The 21,238-nt window shown below is 37.0% G+C and overlaps 1 protein-coding gene and 1 long non-coding RNA gene across 8 annotated transcripts in view; one reads left to right on the plus strand and one right to left on the minus strand.

Moving 5' to 3' along the window:
• slc6a9 (solute carrier family 6 member 9) overlaps nt 1-21,238 on the plus strand; it is a 43,283-nt gene that overhangs the window by 16,977 nt on the left and 5,068 nt on the right. For 4 of the 6 annotated variants that reach the window (XM_043259956.1, XM_043259949.1, XM_043259962.1 and 1 more), the window contains 11 exons: nt 15,424-15,580; nt 16,346-16,477; nt 17,048-17,318; nt 18,443-18,575; nt 18,724-18,858; nt 18,936-19,039; nt 19,285-19,522; nt 20,041-20,175; nt 20,267-20,366; nt 20,464-20,564; nt 20,655-20,825. In XM_043259956.1, the coding sequence (XP_043115891.1) occupies nt 15,424-15,580; nt 16,346-16,477; nt 17,048-17,318; nt 18,443-18,575; nt 18,724-18,858; nt 18,936-19,039; nt 19,285-19,522; nt 20,041-20,175; nt 20,267-20,366; nt 20,464-20,564; nt 20,655-20,825 (1,677 nt within the window). Of the gene's footprint in view, nt 1-1,136; nt 1,416-7,760; nt 9,004-15,423; nt 15,581-16,345; nt 16,478-17,047; nt 17,319-18,442; nt 18,576-18,723; nt 18,859-18,935; nt 19,040-19,284; nt 19,523-20,040; nt 20,176-20,266; nt 20,367-20,463; nt 20,565-20,654; nt 20,826-21,238 lie in introns of those variants that run through there. The other 2 variants (XM_043259933.1, XM_043259966.1) reach the window with 2 other exon arrangements.
• Nucleotides 9,011-15,522, minus strand: LOC122359617. Of its 2 annotated transcripts, none has more exons than XR_006252728.1 (5): nt 15,415-15,522; nt 14,484-14,642; nt 12,602-12,697; nt 12,178-12,245; nt 9,011-11,636 (listed from the first exon to the last, which is right to left on the minus strand). It is a non-coding gene; the product is annotated as an uncharacterized LOC122359617 (long non-coding RNA). The 2 variants fall into 2 exon arrangements; XR_006252727.1 differs by having other exon boundaries at nt 13,746-14,642.

Here is a 21,238-nt window from a genome sequence, read left to right on the forward strand (position 1 = left end):
GTTATTTAAGGTGAAAACTTTCTAGATATCACCCGGTTTGATATTAGTTTGTAATGCAGTGACATTTAGACATTTTGTGAGACCAATGTGTCCAAAAGGTCCAAATATTGTTTCTTGCTATGTTCACATACAGTTAAGCTCCTGGTCAAACTGCCAGAAAATGTTGTACTTGTGTTCTGTGTGTTTAATTTCCCACACATTCAGAAAAATACAGTGTAATATATAAATATATAAAAATTATATTTTTCTTTACTTAAATTGTAACTATTCTATGCAATTAACTTATTTGCCATTCCATGTTGTAAAGTGAATAGAGATGTCCATGCCATCCTCTTGAAGTCTGCTAATCAAATGCATCGCCACCATTATACACCTCTTTCAAATGCTCATTAGGCAGAGAGCCAGTAGTCTGTCAACTTTTAACACCCAATAACAGGATGCTCAGTTGGGTCCACCGCCAAGAGCTGCCACTGAGAGCTTTCTTTTGTCTGTAGGACACTTTTTTTTGTAGTGTGAATTGTAATGCAGCTTTTCGCGTTCTGCCACATAATTTCCTCTCCATTGATTTTGGCCAGCTTATTACTAAGAAAAACTTGTAACCTGCAGCGAGCGGGTGAATTACGAGACCGCTGTCTGACCGACAGACGAACGGAAGGGTATATCCCTCCTCTGGCCTCTTGCGGGACCTTACAGGAGAATTGGCAATGTCAAGGGATGAGGATTTGAGAGTCAAGTGTCCCTGAATGGGAGCGTTGGTGGTCTGGGTGCAGCTGCCTCAAGAACAAGTGGAAGAAATGCAGAGACAGCGAGAGTAGCGCGCCCCATGGAAGTGGACCTCTCCTTACTTTTGTCTTTCATCGTGCGGGCCAGCCGCTGAAAAGCTTGGCAGCGCCTGTGACTCCAGGCAGCTAAGCTAGCAGCTCCTAGCACTCAGTATGCAGCCAAAGTGCTGGAATGACAACGACTCCATTCATTGTGGAGGTAGAGGCAAAGGCTGTGGATCTCCTCTGTCTGTTTTGCAGAATGGGGGATACAGAAGAGGAGGGGGGCACTTTCCCCAACTTGCAGTACAGCGGAGGAGGTAAGGATGAGGGAGTGAGAGAGAAACAGAAAGGGAGGGAGAAAGAGAGAGAGAGCGAGCGAGAAAGTGGCAGCAGTGGAGGGGGACCTTCCATGCCGAATGATTGAAAGAGGCGGAGAGGAAGCAGAACTCCATCAGATGAAATGAGGTGAAAATAATTCAGGCATTAATCAAGCTTGGCCGAAAGGAGGCTGTTCTTCCCTCCCCCCTCTCTCTCTGCGGAAGCGAACGGAGAGGTGTGAATGAAGAACTCGAGAGTTGAGACGAGAGAACTACCGGACACTATCAAATCATGTCGGAGTCCAACAGCGGCGCAGCTTGTATGGCCGATCAGGTCAGTTGTGTTCTTGTCATATTTGTGCGGTTTTGCAACTGCATGTTCTCTTTCTGTAGATGTCGAGCTCCGTTGAGAGGGAAATTTGAAAATGTTGCGTCTATCAAGCGAGAGCGAGCGAGCACGTTACCCGACGCATCAAAGCCGCAATTGTACGAAGCTGCCCGGACGACGGTGCAGGGTCCTGAAAGAACTGAATTAATCAAGACCAAGCATTGTCTGCAGTGCCTTATTTTTCGGCCATCATTCAGGGGGCCTGTGACGACTCAATAGCCCACAGACCACGTGAGAAAGGGGCTGCAGCTCTTTAAAAACCAGACCACGTGTGGGCCAACTGAAAAGTTTTTATAACAAATTGCAGTGGGAAGTTCTGGCGACGCTGGTGGAAGGGTATGTGATAAAGTTTCCAAGGAAGTGGGCAGGAGAGCAGTGTTTGAGAGACAGAAGGAAAGAGCAAAGTGTCCGGGCTGAAAGGAGGGCTGGCCCATATTTCTCCTCCTTTTTCTGTCTTCCTTCACCTCCTTTTTTCAGTCACCATGGCTCTTGTCACTTTAACAATCATGGGGAAGATTTGTTGGAAATAAAATGGATAGGCATCCGATAAAACACTTTATGTCGCGGCGTAGGTTTTGGTTGCATCCTTTCCATTGCCTGTGTTTCCGTTCTGTCGTTCAGTAGGAGTGTGCAGATTAGGATGAATTAGAATAAAGTCTTATGACTAAATAAAAACCAATGCAACAAAAGAAGGGTACTTGCGGTAGTTAACAAAGATAAAACTTTTTTTTATTTGTATTATTTCTATATTTAAATTAAGGAATGTCATTATTTGGCAGGTTTTGAGTTTTGGAATGACGAAAACTCCATTTATCGTTGTCATCTTGTTTAATCTTGATATGAATGTTGGCATTCTTAGTGCTTAATTAAATCTCTTGCCATCATTTTCCGGTCTCATATTGCATTGTCATCAAGTTATATTCGTGAACAGTTTTTAATGAGAACATTCCCTTTTATTATTTAATTAGTACAGAGAATCGTTCAGAGTTCTGTTGGCCAGTTGGTCACAATGTCATTGCAAAGCTTTATTTTTGTCTTGTGTAATTTTGAGAGGGGCTTTTTTTTTTTTTTTTTTTGCAACCCTAAACTTAACTATCAGTAACCCTAGTTTTAACATTTGCTATCATATTCATTTCATGTTTTTTAGGTTTTTTTTTTGGTCTAGGTTTATCTGTATAAGTTATTACTAGCTGTCAGTCCTTGACAGACCACATGAGCGGTGGTCATCTGATCATGTCACTTTGGTTGACCACATTCCTCCGTAGTCTTTTTGTACAGAAATAGCATGCAATTTTACTTTTGAATAATTACAGATTTATTATGGATGATTTAGAAATCTTCATGGTTTAATGAATTAGAAATCAGATAAAATGGTTCGATACAAATTGTGCTCACCTTTTAAAGTGGTGATTTTTTTTTTTCCCATCCTTATAATCTGTAACAGGTTTCATGTAAGAAATGTATGGAAATGACAAAATATTAATAACATAAATTTACTGTATATGCAAAAATATTTTTTTACTAAAGTTTGTTGCTCTGTAGTATTTGACTTTTGTAAAGACGCTGTTTGATGAGGTGTGCTGAGTTATTTTATCATTTCTAGCATTGCTGCTAGAATCCTGAGAGGCAACACAAACTCAGGTGTCCAGCTGTAGAGCTCACTAATTTATCTCGCGCACACACACACACACTCACTCACTTATTTACTCTCTCTTTCTCTCTCTCTCTCTCTCTCTCTCTCTCTCTCTCTCATTCACTCACTCACTCACCCACTCACTCATCCACTCATCCACTCACTCACACACACATTCGCACACACACACACACACACTTTCACATACAGAGGAGCAGGTGCATCTGCCAGAGCCTCAGCCTCCAGCCCCCAAACCCCTCATGTGTACTCAGTCACGTGTGTGTATATGGTGGGGAAGCATCAGTTCCCTATTTAAGATGAAAAATATATGCATAACTTAGAATAAGACTTAGTTCTGCATCCTTTTTAATTTTCCGTTTTTACAATGCAAAGTTAATATACCTGTAACGTACAGAATAAATACGTGCAGTATAAAAATTTTAATATACAGTGAAAGTATAAAAATAAATAAATAACTATCAATAATTTGAATCTACATAAACAAAATGACGTTAACTTAATAATTCTTCAGACTGACTGCTTCATTTATATTATATATAATATTATTTTATATTGGATTTCTTGTTTCAATTGTATTTATATTTTCAAGAAACAAATTTAGTTAATCTATACGATTACACTTAATTTGTGTGCTTGCACATGCAGTAGCTTTTTTAATAACTCAGTTGCTGTCAGACCTAACTAAAAATGTTTGCATGTACAGAAATGTAATACAGAAACATTTTAAAGAGGCATCACTGATATGGCCTCTCTGTAAACAACACCAAGACCTAACCAATAAAAAATCCTAAATTATGTGTCCTCTCAAAATGCACAGCATTCTCCAATCATAGCTATGATCAGATTAATTCTGTGCTGGAGATTCAGTTCTGTGTTTTTTGACAGCTTAGGCTCTGTGGAGCTCTCACATTATCTCAGTGATATGGCTAATTCTGCTGGGTGCTGTGGTATTGTCTAAAGCTATCTGTTGGAGTACAGCATGCTTGACTAATCATCAAGATAATATGAGCTATGAATTTAATTGTAGTCACATCTTACTGGGTCAAAAGGTCTTCACAATCGAAGATCACAAAAATATGAGTGTTTAGAAAGTGTGCAGCACTTGATCATTTATGTTTTTGGTAAAGAGATGCTATGTCTGTTGATTGATATCACATGATGCACCAAATAATGCTTGGAAAGAGCAAGTGAGTGTAGCAATAAATTATCAGTCTCTTTAGCAGTGTAGCTATAAAAGGGCTTCACGTGTAAGGTGTGTCATACACAGGTATGTCAGCTTGTGTGAGCATGTACTGTCAGTAGTATTTATTACTTAAGATATATCGCCTAGTCTAATGTGAGTAAACTGCATGGATCGTATGAATGTATATCACCAACAATATTTTTTTCCATTTATTTCTCCGGAAACCGAAACGCGTATGTGTGTTTTGATGTTTTGTGTATACACATGGATTGATGGAAGTTCAGTGGGGTCCAACATTCAGACCACAGTGAAAATGTTCCGTTTTGCTTTTTTCTAATTGAACGCTAATATTTTTGTTGCAAACATTATCAGCATATTTAAAGTTTATTTTTAAAAGCAACATCAATTGCATAATTTCTTAGTATCCAGTATTTACTGTAGTTTTAAAATGCACTTCAGCCGCATGAACTTATATCAAGTTGTGCAGAATGATTTTGTGTTTAAATGGAGGAACGTCTGACCTTTTGTACAAAGTTCACTCGCAGTGTCACAAATTAGCTTATTTAAATTAGTGATCTTTTATAGAATCTTTATTTTATTTATAACTTAAGTATTCATGTTTATTTTATTTAAAATATTTAGGTTTAAGTTTGATTTTATTTTTATTTTTTTGGTGTGGACTCTGACTATTGAAGCTCACTGTATAGAAGAGAGAAAGAAGACAGAGGGGAAAAGAGCAGTTCAGAAGCATATGTGTGCTCGGAGGCAGAGGTCTCTCCTGTCTCACACTCACTCTGCTCCTGGGCTTCCAGCTGCTCCCTTTTTCTCTTCCTTTCTTTCCGTCAATCTTTCATTTAGTTTTATATGAATTACTCCGAAATTCTCTTTACACCTGTTTTTCAGTTATTTTGCACTAAAGCATGTTTGATATTTTTCTGAAGACTATGACTTGTCATTTTTTTTGTCCGTGTGACTTTCAGGACGTTCTAGGTGAAGGTTGTCTGTCTGAACAGCTGTTATAGCTGCCAGCAGTCGTGACCCTCACTCAGTCATGGGTGCTTTCCTCAGGCTTAATCACTTTTAAACTCTCATTGCATCTATTGCCCTGTCTTTTCCGACTTCTTTTACCTCTAAAGGAAAGTCGTTTTCTTTATTTTTCACAGGTTCTCCCGTGAAACTGAAGTTGCGACAGATCTTTCTATAGCCAAACAAAAATGTAGGGTGTGGCCCGTGGTTCTGTAGCATTTATTGTGGGCGTTGTTCTTAAAATGAAAGGCAGATAAAAGAAAACTATCAGGGGTGGAATTTAAGCATTAAAAATGATTGTATAAATAACCGTAGAAAGTCTACGCATTTACTGGAAATTGTAGTTGTTAAATTTGTATTTATTTTTATAAATTTTTAATATTAGATGGCTAGAATTAAAAAAAAAAAAGTATGCTTGGACTAAAGACAAAAGATTTTACATTCTCACTATTTTTTCATAAACATTTTAATTTTTTTAGTTTTTAAATAACATGTGAATAACATGAACATAATTTTAATTGTAATGGCTATGTTTATCAGACAGTTTTATAATATATAATTTTTGAACATTACTTGATCGACTTTCTCCCCAAACCAGCGCAAACCCCGCCCCAAAGCTGATGTCATTGATTGATTTCAGAATGCTGGTTTCAATGCTTAAACAAAACCTTAACTTCAGTGTAGCATTAGTAGAACGTCTAGCACACATTTTTCCGAACATATTTATGATTTTTATGAACCCTATGAAACCTTTCTTGACACGTGATTACATGGTTGGTGTTTGCACTTAACTGGTTTAAAAAAAATATACACATAAAACTTTATTTATGATGTTATTTTAACTTAACAAAAACTTGCCTTCGATAAAAAAACATTATTGTTTATATCGTAAGACAAAATGAAAAGGCAGTGCCATGTCTCAGTGCACTTTTTTCTTCAGTTGAAACAGCTGAGATTTACATTTTAGTCTAGGACTAGGCTTAAGCCTTGTCTGTGAAACCGGGCGAGACTAAATTTGTCAATTACATTTATTCCAGCATTAAGGGCTCTTGAAGCACACTACTATAGTTTGACTAGTCTTGTAGCCTTAGCATTGAAATGTACTGTAGAACAAAGAATTGCTCTTATTTTTGTGGTCTATTACTAAGAGTCATTCTGTGTAAACACACTTGTCTTTTGAACAAGTGTGTTTTGGCTGACCCTACGGCCACCTCTACAGCTGTCACAGCAGTGAGCCTACTTATTTCCTGACAAAGGGCAAAGATGCTCTCTACAAATACTACTTTCTGCACAGTATGTCATTTAAAGCACTGCCTGTTTGACAGGCTAAATGTTGTACTTTGGGCTTTGCTGATTCTCACCGACTGGGGAAAGTCTTTGTATCTCGCATGCAGTTAGGATAATTTGCCAGAGGGCTCCTGAGGAACAGAACTGGTCTCACAGCAAAGCAGTCGCTTCAGTCAGGGATTCGGCAAACTCCAAGCCATGCACTTGCCATGATAAACCAGGGCCTCGGGATGCAGGAGAGATGAAAAAGTCAGGGCTGTCAGGAGAACAGCCTCAAAACTCTTTCCACATGCTTTAGTCGCCCCCTCAAACCATCACATGCATTTGCATGATGGATTTAGTTTTGTTTCACATGTAGGTCTTTGTTTGATTCTCTTGTGATTTGAACAATTATCTAAATGAAAAAAACATTTAGATAACCTACTTTTATTTACAGGGTAATAATACTCATGTTTAAGTCATATTTAAAGAAACATGTAATTTATTGCATGTAATTCAGACAGTTACAACATAAATTAACTGTACTATTTTTTTAAAAGAAATTAAAAAAAATGTTCATAGAAATGCATTAATAACGAAATCAAATTAAGGCAACATTTATACGAAAAAAATACGCAATTTAAAGATACTGTACTGTACTGATTTAAAGTAGTGTATAACCACAAGACTTTTACATGATAATAAAATCATTAATCATGCAAATATATGCACTACAATTGAAAAGTTTGGACTTTTTTGGGGGGGGAAAGAAATAAATGCTTTTATTCAGCAAGGATACATTAGTGACGTTGAAAACTTTTATAATGTTGCAAAAAAATGTTTGAAATAAATGCGCTCTATTCATAATAAAGGTTTCACAGTTTTCTGCAAAGGTTTTCAACATTTTTTCAAACATTTTTTTTCTTCATATTAGAATGATTTTTAAAGGATAATGTAAAATCAGTAGTTTAATGTTTATTAGATATTCAATATTAAATATTACTGTATTAATAAGTCAAAATATTTTATATATTTTGTTTTTTATTGTTACTATTGTGTTTTTACTACTTGCATTAGACCAACAAAACCAGAAATTTTTGAACAGAGTTTATCTATAAACTTAGTCATGATTATGTAACGCAGGTAAAGCATACTCACATAGTAACTTTCTCATTATTTCTGCTCAAGGATACCAAGAACATGGTGACATAACTTTCTTATTTATATCGATCTGAGCAGGTTGTTTTTAAGATGGTTGACTTAAATCAGCAGAACATAATACATAAAACTCTGCATACATTCGTAATCCCTGACAATGCAGTCTAAACAAGCTGCATGAATCATAACATCATGCTTCTGTATGACGTTCTGACAGTATCCACAAATATTACATAAGTAATGAATAGCCAATAGCAAGTTCAGAACAAATATTATATTTAAAATATTTGCTTTAAACATTGCGAACATGTAAATGCTTTAACAAATATTTTGCTGTCATTGCAGCCAGGAACAGAGTTGATTTAAATGTTGTTTCTCCAGGCCAGTGAAAACAATGCTGCACATTATACATGACAAACAATGTTTTAAAGTGATCCGTCTGTTTCCTCTAATGCTAATGGACTCTGAAGATGTTTTTTTCAGTCTAGAAGCTAAAGTTGCATGACATTACATCTCTATGTTTGATGCCAGCCAAATTTGGACTGATTTATGCAACCCTGAATGCCTTCAATGGGCCTTTAAAAGTTCTCTAATTGGCCTTCTTGGCATATTGTGATTTAAAATGGGTCGTTCCCCAAATTCAGTCCCTCCATAACAAATTCATTTGTCTCTGTTTACGAATGCGAATAGCTCAGCAATAATAATGAAAGTCAGCCCAGAGTACATCGATTGAGAAAGGCCAGTGGATTCTGTTTATATGTGATTCATTAGAACAAGCTAAAACAGAATCTAGAAACAAAAATGCTAGATGAAAGTTTGTGAAGAGCAAGTAAACGGCTCACATTCCCTTATCGTTCTCATTGAGCTTGGCAGTGTTAAAGGTGTCTGCATGTAGACTTGGTTTTCTGGTTTTCAATGTATGTTTTGAATCGTTTGTGATGCCTTTATTGTTATATAATACATAACAATGTAAAATGATGTAACAGCCTATAACCTTAAAGTTGGTGGCAGTGAGTAGGTAGAAGCAACCAATTTGAATATGCTCTTTGCGACCTATTGAAACTCTGTAAAGCCACACCTCCGGGCTCCTCCCCTTTCCCCACCCACAGCTCAAGGGTAGAATAGGTTCCACATGGAGCCGTGTCAGTCTGCTCTGACCCTGCTTACACGCTGATGCTTGCCTGAATGCTGTAGGTTCCTGTATGTGTAGGCGCTATTAGCTGGGGTTTACAATGGACAGCAAAAAGGTAAGACCAAAGGAAGTAAAAAAAATAACAGTGAGGCAAGAAGTGTATGCGTAATGTTGAGACCTCGTTATCAACATAGGAGTAAGAACTCTTTGTGATGGAAGTTCTCAAGAAAATCTCTCAGAATGTTTTTTTTTTTTTTTTTTTTTTTTTTTTTTTTTTTTTTTTTTTTCAATAAGGGAACTAGAGGGATAAGTCTTTAAGCCTTTGATGAGTTAGTTTTGTTTGTTCACTATTGTGTAAGAAAGTCCCACAGTTTTTCTTTATTTGATTGACTTTGGTCATTCATGGAATGCTGTTATACATGTCTTGAACTGTGTAGAAACATGACATGAGGAGTGACAGCTATACGTTCTCATGAACATTCAATGATAGTTAATTATGTTTTGATCTAGGTTCTAAACTTAATATTCAATTTCTTTGATATATGACCATGAAGAGCAACCCTCAGACCTAATGACTCTCACAAGATGGCTACCAGAGCTGTTGTGGATCCTGCCTGGTGTTTAACAGTTGGCAGCAGGTTTATGGGTTGAAGATAGACATTTAGTTTCTTTACATGGAAGCCCATGTAGCACAAAACTGCTAATTCACTTGTGTGGTAATTGTCTTCTGAAGCTTGTAACCGCTGTTTCTTGCACTTCTTATGTTTCTACGTTTATGTAATTCTTTTTTAGATATAATGTATTTAAGGAAGTCACAAGGCTTCATTTATTTGATTAGTAAAAACAATAATAATGTTAAATGTTATTACAATTTAAAATATTAATATGGTTTTAAATAGAATTTATTCCGGTGATGGCAAAGCTGCATTTTAGCAGCATCTTCCTTGTCACATGATCTTTAGAAATAATTCTAAGCTAATTTGGTATTCCAGAAACATTTAGCAATGTTGAAAACAAATGCATCATCGTTATTGTTGTTGCTGTCACTTTTGATTAATTGAATGTGTCCTTTCTAGGTAAAAGTAATAATATCTTTTAAAATGCTTAGTAAAAAAAAAAAAACGTTGATAGTTTTCAGCATAGCTTAGCCATTTGCTTTAACTTTACTTATTTTATGTTACTCATGATGTTTTTGTAATACCTAAGAACTAGATCACCTGCCCATAGTAATAATTACTTACTTTCTTACAAATGAGAACACTTGCTTTATGCCAGACTATATGCCAGCCTTTATAAACACATCCTCATATATGGGCGTGCATGTGACAGTCTGTGTGTGGATTGAGTGACGTGAACTCCTAATGACCTGACACTTAGGCCACCGTCACTTCCCCACTTTTGTGCCCCTTGTTCAGATTTTGGGGTGCTTTGCCTGACAAGTCACCATTGCTGATGATTGATCAAGCATGAGAAGAGTGTTTTCAAGGTCTCAGCCAATGAGAGAGCAGGAATATGACCTACTGCTCACAGGGTTAGAAGCGGAAGCTTTGCATCTTTAGCAGAATTACTTTCACCTCACAGAGACTGGATAATGGCTTCTTTAAGGACTGTCCACGCTGGTTAATTTCAATTCCAGTAAAAGAGAATGAACCCGCCCTTGTTTACTCATTGAGTGCTTTTTAGGAGACCATAACTAAAGGAGTTAAGTAAAAGTTTTTGCTTTCTACCACTCCTTCTGCCCATCCCCATCAGCCTTTGGGACACAAACAGGTTGTCCCACCCCAGAAGCTTTGCATTTGCTTATATCGTAATTCAGTGCAATGGAATGCTTTTCCGAAAGCTATCATACAAATGCTTTGTAGTGGACTTATAGAATAGTATAGAATGTAGTAGAATATAGAATGAAAAGATGCTCTGTAAGAGGCTTTTTGGTAGCAGTCACAATTCTTGTGGTCTTACCTCTGACCTTGATAAATAAACCCGAGGTGGAAGACTTACTGGAGTCTTTGAACGGCCCTGTTGTATATGCCTTCTTTTCGTGAGGAGAATGAAGCCCTCAGCAGAGAAAGATTGAGGATGTTGCCTTTGAAATGTGAGCTGGGGGTCAGTATAGGGGGCACTAGAAAGGGGAAAGGTCAGCTCTGACGAACAGTGAACCCAGTGGACCTGAGTGTTTAACTATTTCAGAAGTGCTTAGAGCACATTTCCTTTGGCTTCCATGCTTTTCTTTTTTTTCTTTCTTCCTTTTTTCTCAAATTGCTTCTTACTTTTTTTTCGTGCTTTCCTGTAAACTGTCCAGCCTGGTGGGAAATGCTTTGCAGCATTAATCAGCAGTAGGTCTCTAATCTTTTTGATGTTTGGACTTGTGCTGCCTTGTGAATTTTCACTGCCCTGAGCGGGTTTAGGAATCTGCGTTATTTTTACAAATGTCATTCTGTAGGCCACACCTTTGACTCTTTAACTTCAGTGAGCAGGAAGTCATTGATTCTTCACAGTATTTATATATTCCACTGTTGGATTAGAAGTTTTGTAGAGTCTTTTTTGGGAGCACAATGATTTCATATGGCTTCACCCTTCTCAGGTCTTAAATAACTTTAAATAGATTCTGTTAGGTTCTGTAGGGCCAAGGTTAATTAATCATAGAAATCAGGTGCCCTGATGTGTGAAAGGTCCGATAGTAAGTGTCCTTGTGTGTTTATTCAGTGATGCAAATTTGACGTCCACAACCACAGCACATACTGTAACAATCTGTAAATTGCAAAATGAAGAAAAACAGTTAATAGCTTCCTCAGGATAATTTATGTTTCTTCATTTACTTTATAAATATTGATAGTTCTCTTAGGGATGCATCAATAACTGTTTAGTACAACTAAATATTTTGTCTTGTTTGTTACATAATCTGAACATTTGATTGGTATGTTATAAGTTTTTGAGATTTTAAATAATTCTTCTTAGTAATAGTTCTAATTATATTTTTCTTATGGAAGCATGAATACATTTAAATAATTTTTCCCTGAATGCAGCTCATTGAATCAGATGACAACTGTCACTTTTGCTTTTGTTTTGGTTGTTTGTTTATTGGAAAGACTTTAGAGAGTTATTCGAAAAGATTCTGAACACACATATAGCTTATGCTCAGAACACTTAAACACACCATACTGAGGATCTGTTGAACTGTGCGTTATATCACACCACATTCTGCATGAACATCTCCAGGCATTCTGGGTGTTAAGTTGAGAAGTCACAGGTCAGTTCTCACATCCCTTCTTTGCCTGACAGGGTCACATACCTGCAATGAGTTGCTCAGAGGAAGATGTGCTGCTGTCAGTCATAGGCTTCATGGGCAGGTTCTTCTTACTGTTTGAGAGATTGTATGGCAGGACATTGTGGAACATTTGGTAAAAAAAAAATAAATACAACCTTGAGATCCAGATTAATACTGTTACTATTAGTACTGATTATATGAAGCTCTTGGTTTGTTGAAGCAGTTTTAAGGGAGTTCTATTTTTTGTTTTGTTTCTTTTCTGTAACACTTTATTCTTGAGGGGTTTTTTTACAGTTTGAATCACAAATGTTTCTCTTTTTTTCCATTTTTGTTTTTTTTTTGTTATTATTATTTTTTCAGTTTATTTTCTAGAAAGTCAAATAGTTGAACCACTATTTGACTCAGGTCCCCCTGAGACATTGTGTTTATGAGTGTGTCTTGGTCTTACGTAAAAGGGCAGATGGGCCCAGCTGGACGATCTTCTCTCTCACACTCTGCGCTCAGTAAGACAGATCCTTGGAGCAAACGACAACGGCTGAAACACCTGGGCATTCCAGAGCACAGGGACAGGGATCACAGAGTGCAGCAGATAAAGACTTAACTAAACAATTCATTGATTTACCGGAATACCTCACATAACCTCATGTGTTAATGCAGAAGGGACATGTTTTGGAGAATATTAAGTGCCTTATTGATAGAGCTGCAGTAGTTTATGTTGAATTATAATAGATGTATTGACTAACATTTCATTGAAGCATATTTCTGCCATGACGACTCTCTGGAGGTTTTAGCATGGTAATAGATATGACAGTATTAATGTATTTGGTCTGCTTTTGATTATTGCTGTACCCGCTACCTTCTGGTTACAGGTCCAACTCTCTATCCATTAGGCCACGATTGCCCCCAAGCAAGTACAGGAACTTACTACTGCTAATACATACAGTGATGCTGTGCTGTGTTTTTTTTAAGACATACTGCTGCTGCACAAATAGAATATAAAACAACTCGTAGCTACACAGGTGGAGCTGGTGAAGGCAAAGAGTTATAGAGAAGCACACTGCAAAATGCTCAAGTGGACGACAACCAGCCTTTTCAATGTAAAGCAGTAAGCTTATTGGCTGCATGTGTAAAATGAACCAATCAGCTTGTGCCGAGTCATTTTAGGCAGTGAATAATAAGAACCCATCGGTCTGTGCCAGCTAGGGTTTTATGAAAGAACGTGGCATTTTATATTTAAATTTTTAGTCTACTCTGAATTGACTCCTTTTTTTTATCACAGGTGCCCAGCTGCTGAACTTCACCCAGTCTCAGGTCTAAAAGCAGACTTAACCATATGCATCTACTGATGCAGAAGAAGTCCCTTCAATACTCTCTTTAAATAGACATCAGTGTAGCAGCATTTGCTTATGTTGCATTGTCAAAAACCTGATTCATTTGCAGCGGTGATTGCATTAATTTGCAAGAATCCATTAGAAATTACAGGGTAACTTCTGTTGTTCATGAAAGATGTCACTACATTAACCTTACAGTGTTTGGTTGCCGCACCACACATTTATATTAAGTTAGGTGTTTCTGATCGTTTTGAGACTCACCTCTCGTTCTGCTTTGCTGTCAGTCCCACAAACCCCTGCGCAAGTCTGTTACTCAGCTCCTTTAGAGAATTCATTTAAAATGCCTTCTCTGCTTCAGTGGACTTGTACAGTTAGACAGTTTGCAGGTTCAAGAATAAGTGGTAGTAGTCCATTCTCACTAGGGATTTTGTGTTCTTGTTCAAGAAATGTGGCACTGTTTAATGCTTAACAAAAAGAATATTTAATTTGAGCTGGAGGGCAAACTTTGGATTACTGTTCATTTTGCTGATGCACATGTGTCTGTGTGATCCTGCGGGAGGCAATGGCCCAGGGAGCTCAGACTCAGATGCATTGAGTCTAAATAAGTGTGTGTGTGTTTAGTGCCTTGTGTAACCTGAAGCAAACCTTAAATACCTTAAATAAAAAAGCGCAGGAGTATCATTACAGCTGACACTCTTGCTGCCATTAAAAATATTACAACACAGTTATACAGCCAGCTCATAATCTTTTTATATTTAGGCTCTCCGCATATCACAGCAGTGGTACTTCATCCAAAAAGTTTCTAATGTTTTTTAATTACTACATATGCAGTTTTTAATTTGGATTAATTGAGTGGCAATTACACTCGAAGGAAATTGTTACATTTCTCAGAATTAATTGACTATTACACTACCAGAAAATAGTGGAAATCTAGGAGTTTACTATTAAAACATTTGAACAAAGTTAGTTGTCAAGCATTTGTAGGGCAAAATTGCTCACTGGAATCATCAAGTGCAGCCTGGATTCATCCCAGAGCTGCAGGGAAGATCGCAAGCATAGGCGCTGAATGTTCATCTCCCACAGCGTGCTCACTGTGTGGACAGAGCGCGTGCTTAGATCAGATCGTGAGCTTGCCTTAGAGGTCAGCATGAAGAGCATCTGATGAGAGCAGATGGAGAGAGTAAACTTTAAATCAGGCCGACAAGACCAAATGTTTGTCTTTTGCACATGACGATTATTTCAGTTCACATCAAGTGCGCTCCAGCACTCTCTCTTAACACTCAACAGTGCTTACATGCAATTTAGGAGTTTTTATAACATTCACACAAACATGTGACTGACTTCTTGCTTTCTTGTTGTTGTTGTATTGTAACACATTAAGTTTTGGTTAGAGAGTTATAGAACACAGCAGTGAGTTATAGAACACAGTTATGAATTGACAACACGCATTCAAACTTTCATCAACATGTGAGCTGCATATTTTGGAGGCATGTGCGGTATTACCTTACCATGACATTAACTTTATTGTTTCTGTTTTGTTTTTGCAGTGCAGTTGACTGTCATGCTAAAGTTAACCTGAAACCGTTTTATAAGAATTTATGTATGTATGACTTGGATATACATATAATGAAAAAGTGCAATAGAATGAAAAAGGACTATTTTAAGCAAAACTTAGGGAGGTCAAAAAGAAAAAAAAGGAAACATTTCAATCAGTCACAGCAGCTAAAAAAAAATTAACATACGGTGATAAATATTAACTCGGAATATCGAATTGATTCAACAGTTCACGAGCATATTATGCATCAGTTATCCTGTTACTTTACCTATATTATTAGGTTCTGTTTAGTGATTGCTTATTGTAAACAAAGTTTGTTTACATCTGAATCATACAAATGATTTTCATTTTCATTTCGTTTGTTTGTCTGTTTACCTGTTTTAGAATGGAGCAGTTCCAGGAGAGCCAGTAAAGAAAGATGAAAACTCCAGAAGGGGAAACTGGGGCAACCAGATTGAGTTTGTCCTCACCAGTGTTGGCTACGCAGTGGGTCTGGGAAATGTCTGGAGGTTTCCTTACCTCTGCTACAGGAATGGAGGAGGTGACCATTTTGACTTTATTCTTTTTTTCCCCCCATTATCTGGTCTGGTCTTTCTTTCTCTCTTTTTTAGAATAGAATAAGTTTTTTAGAATAGAATAAGTTAAAAAAATTTTCCCACAAGTCTTAAAGTCTTAAGAATGTAATTGAAAGTAAAATTTATAGTATTTAGGATTTTGTTTTTGTAAGTCATACCACTGAGTCCGTTCCAAATTCTTTGCTCCCTTAAAAGGGTACTCATTTGGTATCAAGTCTCATAACACACCTTACTTAAAATAGACCTGGCAAGAGTAAGCAAGGGTCTCTAGCAGCAGGTCCCCAGTGACCTGGCCCGGAAACCTCTGCCCCATGATCTCATATTCCTAGAGCTGAATCTGATCAGAAGCCATACCCTGAATTAGCCCAGAATTCAGTTAAGGAACTAATCTCCAGGCTCTTTTAACAAGGATGAATTATGGTCCTGCAAGGCCGCAGGGCACTATTTGTATGCTTCTTCGATCATTCATTGCATTTAGTTGCGTTTGCAGTTCAAATGCAGCTCGTCCAATCAAATTAGATCTGGTGTTTAACATTAGGTGTCACTTACTTATGTACGTAAGCATTAGGGAATGTTATAATTAAAAATACCATTTCCTGGTGTTATTTTAAACTACTTTTGTTTCCGACAATTTATGTAAATAAGAACGCCTACGTGTCTGTCTTTAGCTGGAAGACTCGTGTGTCGGGATAAAATAGTTATGCAACTCTGTGGGCGTTTGTGTATCACAGGTGCCTTCATGTTCCCATACTTCATCATGCTGGTGTTTTGTGGCATCCCTCTGTTCTTCCTGGAGCTTTCCTTTGGGCAGTTTACCTCCCTCGGGTGCCTGGGAGTCTGGAAGGTCAGCCCCATGTTTAAAGGTGAGCCTGAGGCCATTAAAGGAGCTGTGAGAACAACAAATATATTGAAAACTGAAAAGTCACAGATACATCTATGTGGGTTGGTTTACCCTTTATTGTAAGGCATGACCTGTTTTACATGTTAAACTAGTGATTATTTTTAAACGCACAGTCTCCTACAGTATTTTCTTCACCTCTGGAGGCTTGCAATATTTAAACACTGGCGATTTTTAATAATAGATATCAGTTACATTTCTAGTCATTGTCGCAAATATTTTCTAAAGACAAACAATTCTCTTCTTACATATTTTTTACAATAACTTTTACTTTATTTAATATAATATGATTAATTAATGCATTGTTTAATGGTTTTCCGTATTTCTACTGCCAATTGGGAAATGTAGAATATGCTTTAATTCTTTTTTGTGTTGCAAAGCAATATTTCAATATGTATATTATTTGTAATATTTATAGAAATGTATAATTTTTTTCTTGATGTTACATTATAGTTTTCTCAGATGAGTATATTGCTTTCTTGGTACTCGAACCTAAATATCCTTTAACGTATTGTTGTTGTTTTTTTCTTTCAAGGTGTGGGGTATGGAATGATGGTGGTCTCTACCTACATTGGGATTTACTACAATGTGGTGATATGCATTGCATTTTATTACTTCTTCATGTCCATGACAAACCTGCTGCCCTGGACGTACTGTAACAACCCCTGGAACACTCCTGACTGTGCTGGAGTGGTGGGCACTCCACGAGTGAACGCCACCTTTGCCAATGTGTCTGCTGTCATGTCAGGGGTGAATGAGATAGTCAACCGCACCAAAAGGACCAGTCCTAGTGAAGAGTACTGGAGGTAAATGCACACCTTTGTAGGTCAATTAATCTATGTATCTTACTGTATCTTGCATATAAAAATAGTATATATATATATATATATATATATATAAAGTATATATATATATATATATATATATATATATATATATATATATATATATATATATATATATAAATTATGAGTTATTCATAAAATTAAATATAAAGCAATTATTTAAAAATCTAAAATAGTGACTTATTGAACAGGTTGACCAGGTTACTTTAAATGAGCAAATACTTTTCAAATATTAATAAGCAGTGTGGTAGTTGTTAATAGATAAGCTGTTAATACATAAGTAGTGTAATAAATAATAATGAATAATTAACTGTTAATGACAAGACAATTGTATCAGTCTTACGTTTTGACTTTACGTTCTCTAAAAAATAATAAAATTTATTTTAATTCAGAAATGCAAAAGATTCCCTTATGAGACAGAGATTTTAAATAAAGTATATGTTTATACACAAATATTAATGCTAGAGAGAAAAAGATCCCAAGAGTTGAATCTCAATATATTTATATAGTCAATCCATTATTCATCAGTTCGGAAAATTCTTGACAGATTAATAGTTGAAAGCTAGTAATTAATACTTGTTTGCAGGAGTCTTGCATTTTGTCTTGATGTTTGGATCTTTGTGAATTGGACTTGACAGATGTGTTTGTTGAATGATGTTTGAACATTATCTAGGATGACATAACGAGACAATGGGAAGGAAAGGCACAGAGTGTTTTGTTTTTCCAAGAGTGTGATTGTGATTGTATGTGGCTTGGAATGAATGCTTTGCTTTACTGCTTGTGGTCAGAGAACACAAGGCTCTGACCATGAGATGTTTGTGGATCGTTTAACGTCTTTATAAATGGTTTGTGCCCTCTGCACTGTAATCCCTGTGCTTTGAATGACTTTTTTGTTCTTGCCTTCTGTAAACTCATTCATTGTGTGGTTGTTTTGGACGGGGCTGTGCTCTAAAGGCAAACTCTGACGAAATATTAATAATAAATGCTTTGTTTATCATAAAAAATTTGATGAGCGAATTGTTTATGCTTTGTATTACACCCAGCAGTCTCTCACTCCCCTCTTTTACTGGCTTCTGCCCTCTCAGGAATTATGTGCTGAATATCTCTGATGGTATTGGGAACTTCGGGGAGGTGCGTCTACCTATCCTGGGCTGTCTAGCTGTATCATGGGTAGTTGTGTTCCTCTGCCTTATTCGAGGAGTCAAGTCATCAGGCAAGGTGAGTTGAACATGCGTTCCTGTGGCAAACAAGTAAAATGTGAATATTACATTAAAAAATAAAAATAAAAGCTATTGCACTGAAATAGCACTGCTTACTGATACATGTTTTGTTTTTAATTGCGTTTTAATACCATGTCTTTCATCAGGTGGTGTATTTCACAGCAACCTTCCCTTATGTGGTGCTGACCATTCTCTTCATCAGAGGAATCACTCTGGAAGGAGCCGTCAGTGGTATCAAATACTATTTGACCCCTCAATGGGAGAAAATTCTAGATGCCAAGGTCAGTACATTACAAAACTGCGCATTCTGTAGATCAATTGAAATTGTGTTTGTAATAACATATTTTGTGTTCTGCAGGTATGGGGGGATGCTGCCTCTCAAATTTTCTATTCGCTGGGTTGCGCCTGGGGTGGGCTTATTACCATGGCATCATATAACAAGTTCCACAATAACTGTTTTAGGTAATAGACGTTTTTTCTTTTATTTTTCTGCTTCTCTGTCATTTTAAAACACTCGGACCTGAAGTATGATGAGTGCTTGATGACTTTGTAGCACCCCCGTGTGGCTGATACAGATAAATGCATAGAACTTCTAACTTGCATTATGTGAAATCAAGGAAGGAATTAAATTAATAAATATTTCAGTTCAAATTGTGATACGCACACTTACTAATACTTGTACACATTTTTTGTCTGTTTTCAAACAGAGACAGTATCATCATCAGTGTAACAAACTGTGGTACAAGTGTGTACGCTGGCTTCGTTATTTTCTCCATCCTGGGATTCATGGCTAATCATCTGGGGGTGGACGTGTCAGAGGTGGCCGATCATGGGCCAGGCCTGGCGTTTGTGGCCTACCCGGAGGCCCTAACATTGCTGCCCATATCACCACTCTGGTCCCTGCTGTTCTTCTTTATGCTCATTTTACTGGGCCTGGGTACTCAGGTATTCTTTACCACAGTTTTCTGCAATTACCCTACAAATCAACAGTCTGTAATAAAGTTAGGTTTTTAAAAATATGTTTTTTAAAGGATTCTCTAATTCTCATCAAAGCTGCATTTAGCAAACAAAATGTAATAAAGCTAGGAATATGATGAAATATTATTGCAATTTAAAAAAAAATAAATAAATGAAAAGAAAACAGACTTAGTGACAACAAGCAAGACTCTATTCAAACTTAAAAGGAACACTCCACTTTTTTTGAAAATATTCTCATTCTTCAAAAAGTTGTACTTTTTTAAAATCTATTCAGCCGATCTCCGGATATGGCGATAGCACTTTCAGCATAGCTTAGCATCATTTCAACATCTATTTTTGGTTTTATACTTTTAAAGGATTTAAATATTTTACATATCTCTTCAAACCCTTTCCCTTTCTCATTTTGTGTGTATTTCTATCTTATTTTTATTCATTTTACAATTTGACCTACTCATTTCGCCTCTCATTTCTGTTCACTGTTGTAGTTCTGTCTACTGGAGACTCTGGTGACGGCTGTAGTAGATGAGATCGGAACTGACTGGATTATCAAAAATAAGACCTATGTCACACTGGGAGTCGCTATAATAGGATTCCTCCTGGGAGTGCCTCTGACCACACAGGTGAGTAAGAAAAACACACTCGAGCAAACAAAACGACACACACATCCTTAATCCATGGATTGCTTAATCTGTTATGCTGTGTGTGATTTAGGCAGGAATATACTGGCTGCTGCTTATGGACAACTATGCTGCCAGTTTCTCTCTGGTCATCATCTCTTGCATCATGTGCATCTGTATAATGTATGTCTACGGTGAGTCCTCTAAGTCACTTTCTACATGCTCTGTTTAAAGTCCACAGTAGCTGGAAGTACACCGAGGTGTTCATTTCAATGTTGTGTTCCCACAAAGGCCACAAGAACTATTTTAAAGATGTGGAGATGATGCTGGGCTTCCCTCCTCCGATCTTCTTCAGGATCTGCTGGAGATACGTGTCGCCTTTCATTATTACTGTGAGTGACAGGTTTTTCGGATTCATTTTTTTCCTCCTGAAGCAGGTTTCTCCATAACTCTCAATCTAATCCTTTTTTGTCTCTTCACAGTTTATTCTGATTTTCACTGTGATACAGTACAAGCCTATTACCTACAATGACTATGTATACCCCAGCTGGTCATTGGTCATTGGGTTTGCCATGGCTTTGTCTTCAGTCATCTGTATACCCATCTATGCTCTGTTCAAGATTGCTGTGTCTGAAGGATCTACATTTTTAGAGGTAAGATGCATTCCACTTAAAGAGCTGTCATCGGCACAAAATGTACCCAAAAATGAAAATACGATCATTAATTACTCACCCTCCTGTAGTTCCAAATCCGCAAGACCTGCTTTCGTCTTTGGAACACAAATTGAGATATTTTTGATCAAATCTGAGAGCTTTCTTGTCCTGCACAGACAGCAAAGCAACTGACACATTCAAGGTGTAGAAAGGCAGTAAGGACATCGTTAAAATACGATTTCCAAAATACGAAAACCGAAAAAATAAAATGCAAGAATAATTGTAATTGTAAAAATATTCTGTATTTTTTTTTATTGTGTGTCAGTCTTCTGTTGTGCATTCATAAGAGGAATTCTGACATGGACGTGTTGTTCATAGAACTGTCTTTGTAAACATGTCTTAAAATTTTGACC

This window comes from Puntigrus tetrazona, chromosome 2 (assembly GCF_018831695.1).
Source record: "Puntigrus tetrazona isolate hp1 chromosome 2, ASM1883169v1, whole genome shotgun sequence".
Lineage (NCBI taxonomy): Eukaryota > Metazoa > Chordata > Actinopteri > Cypriniformes > Cyprinidae > Puntigrus > Puntigrus tetrazona.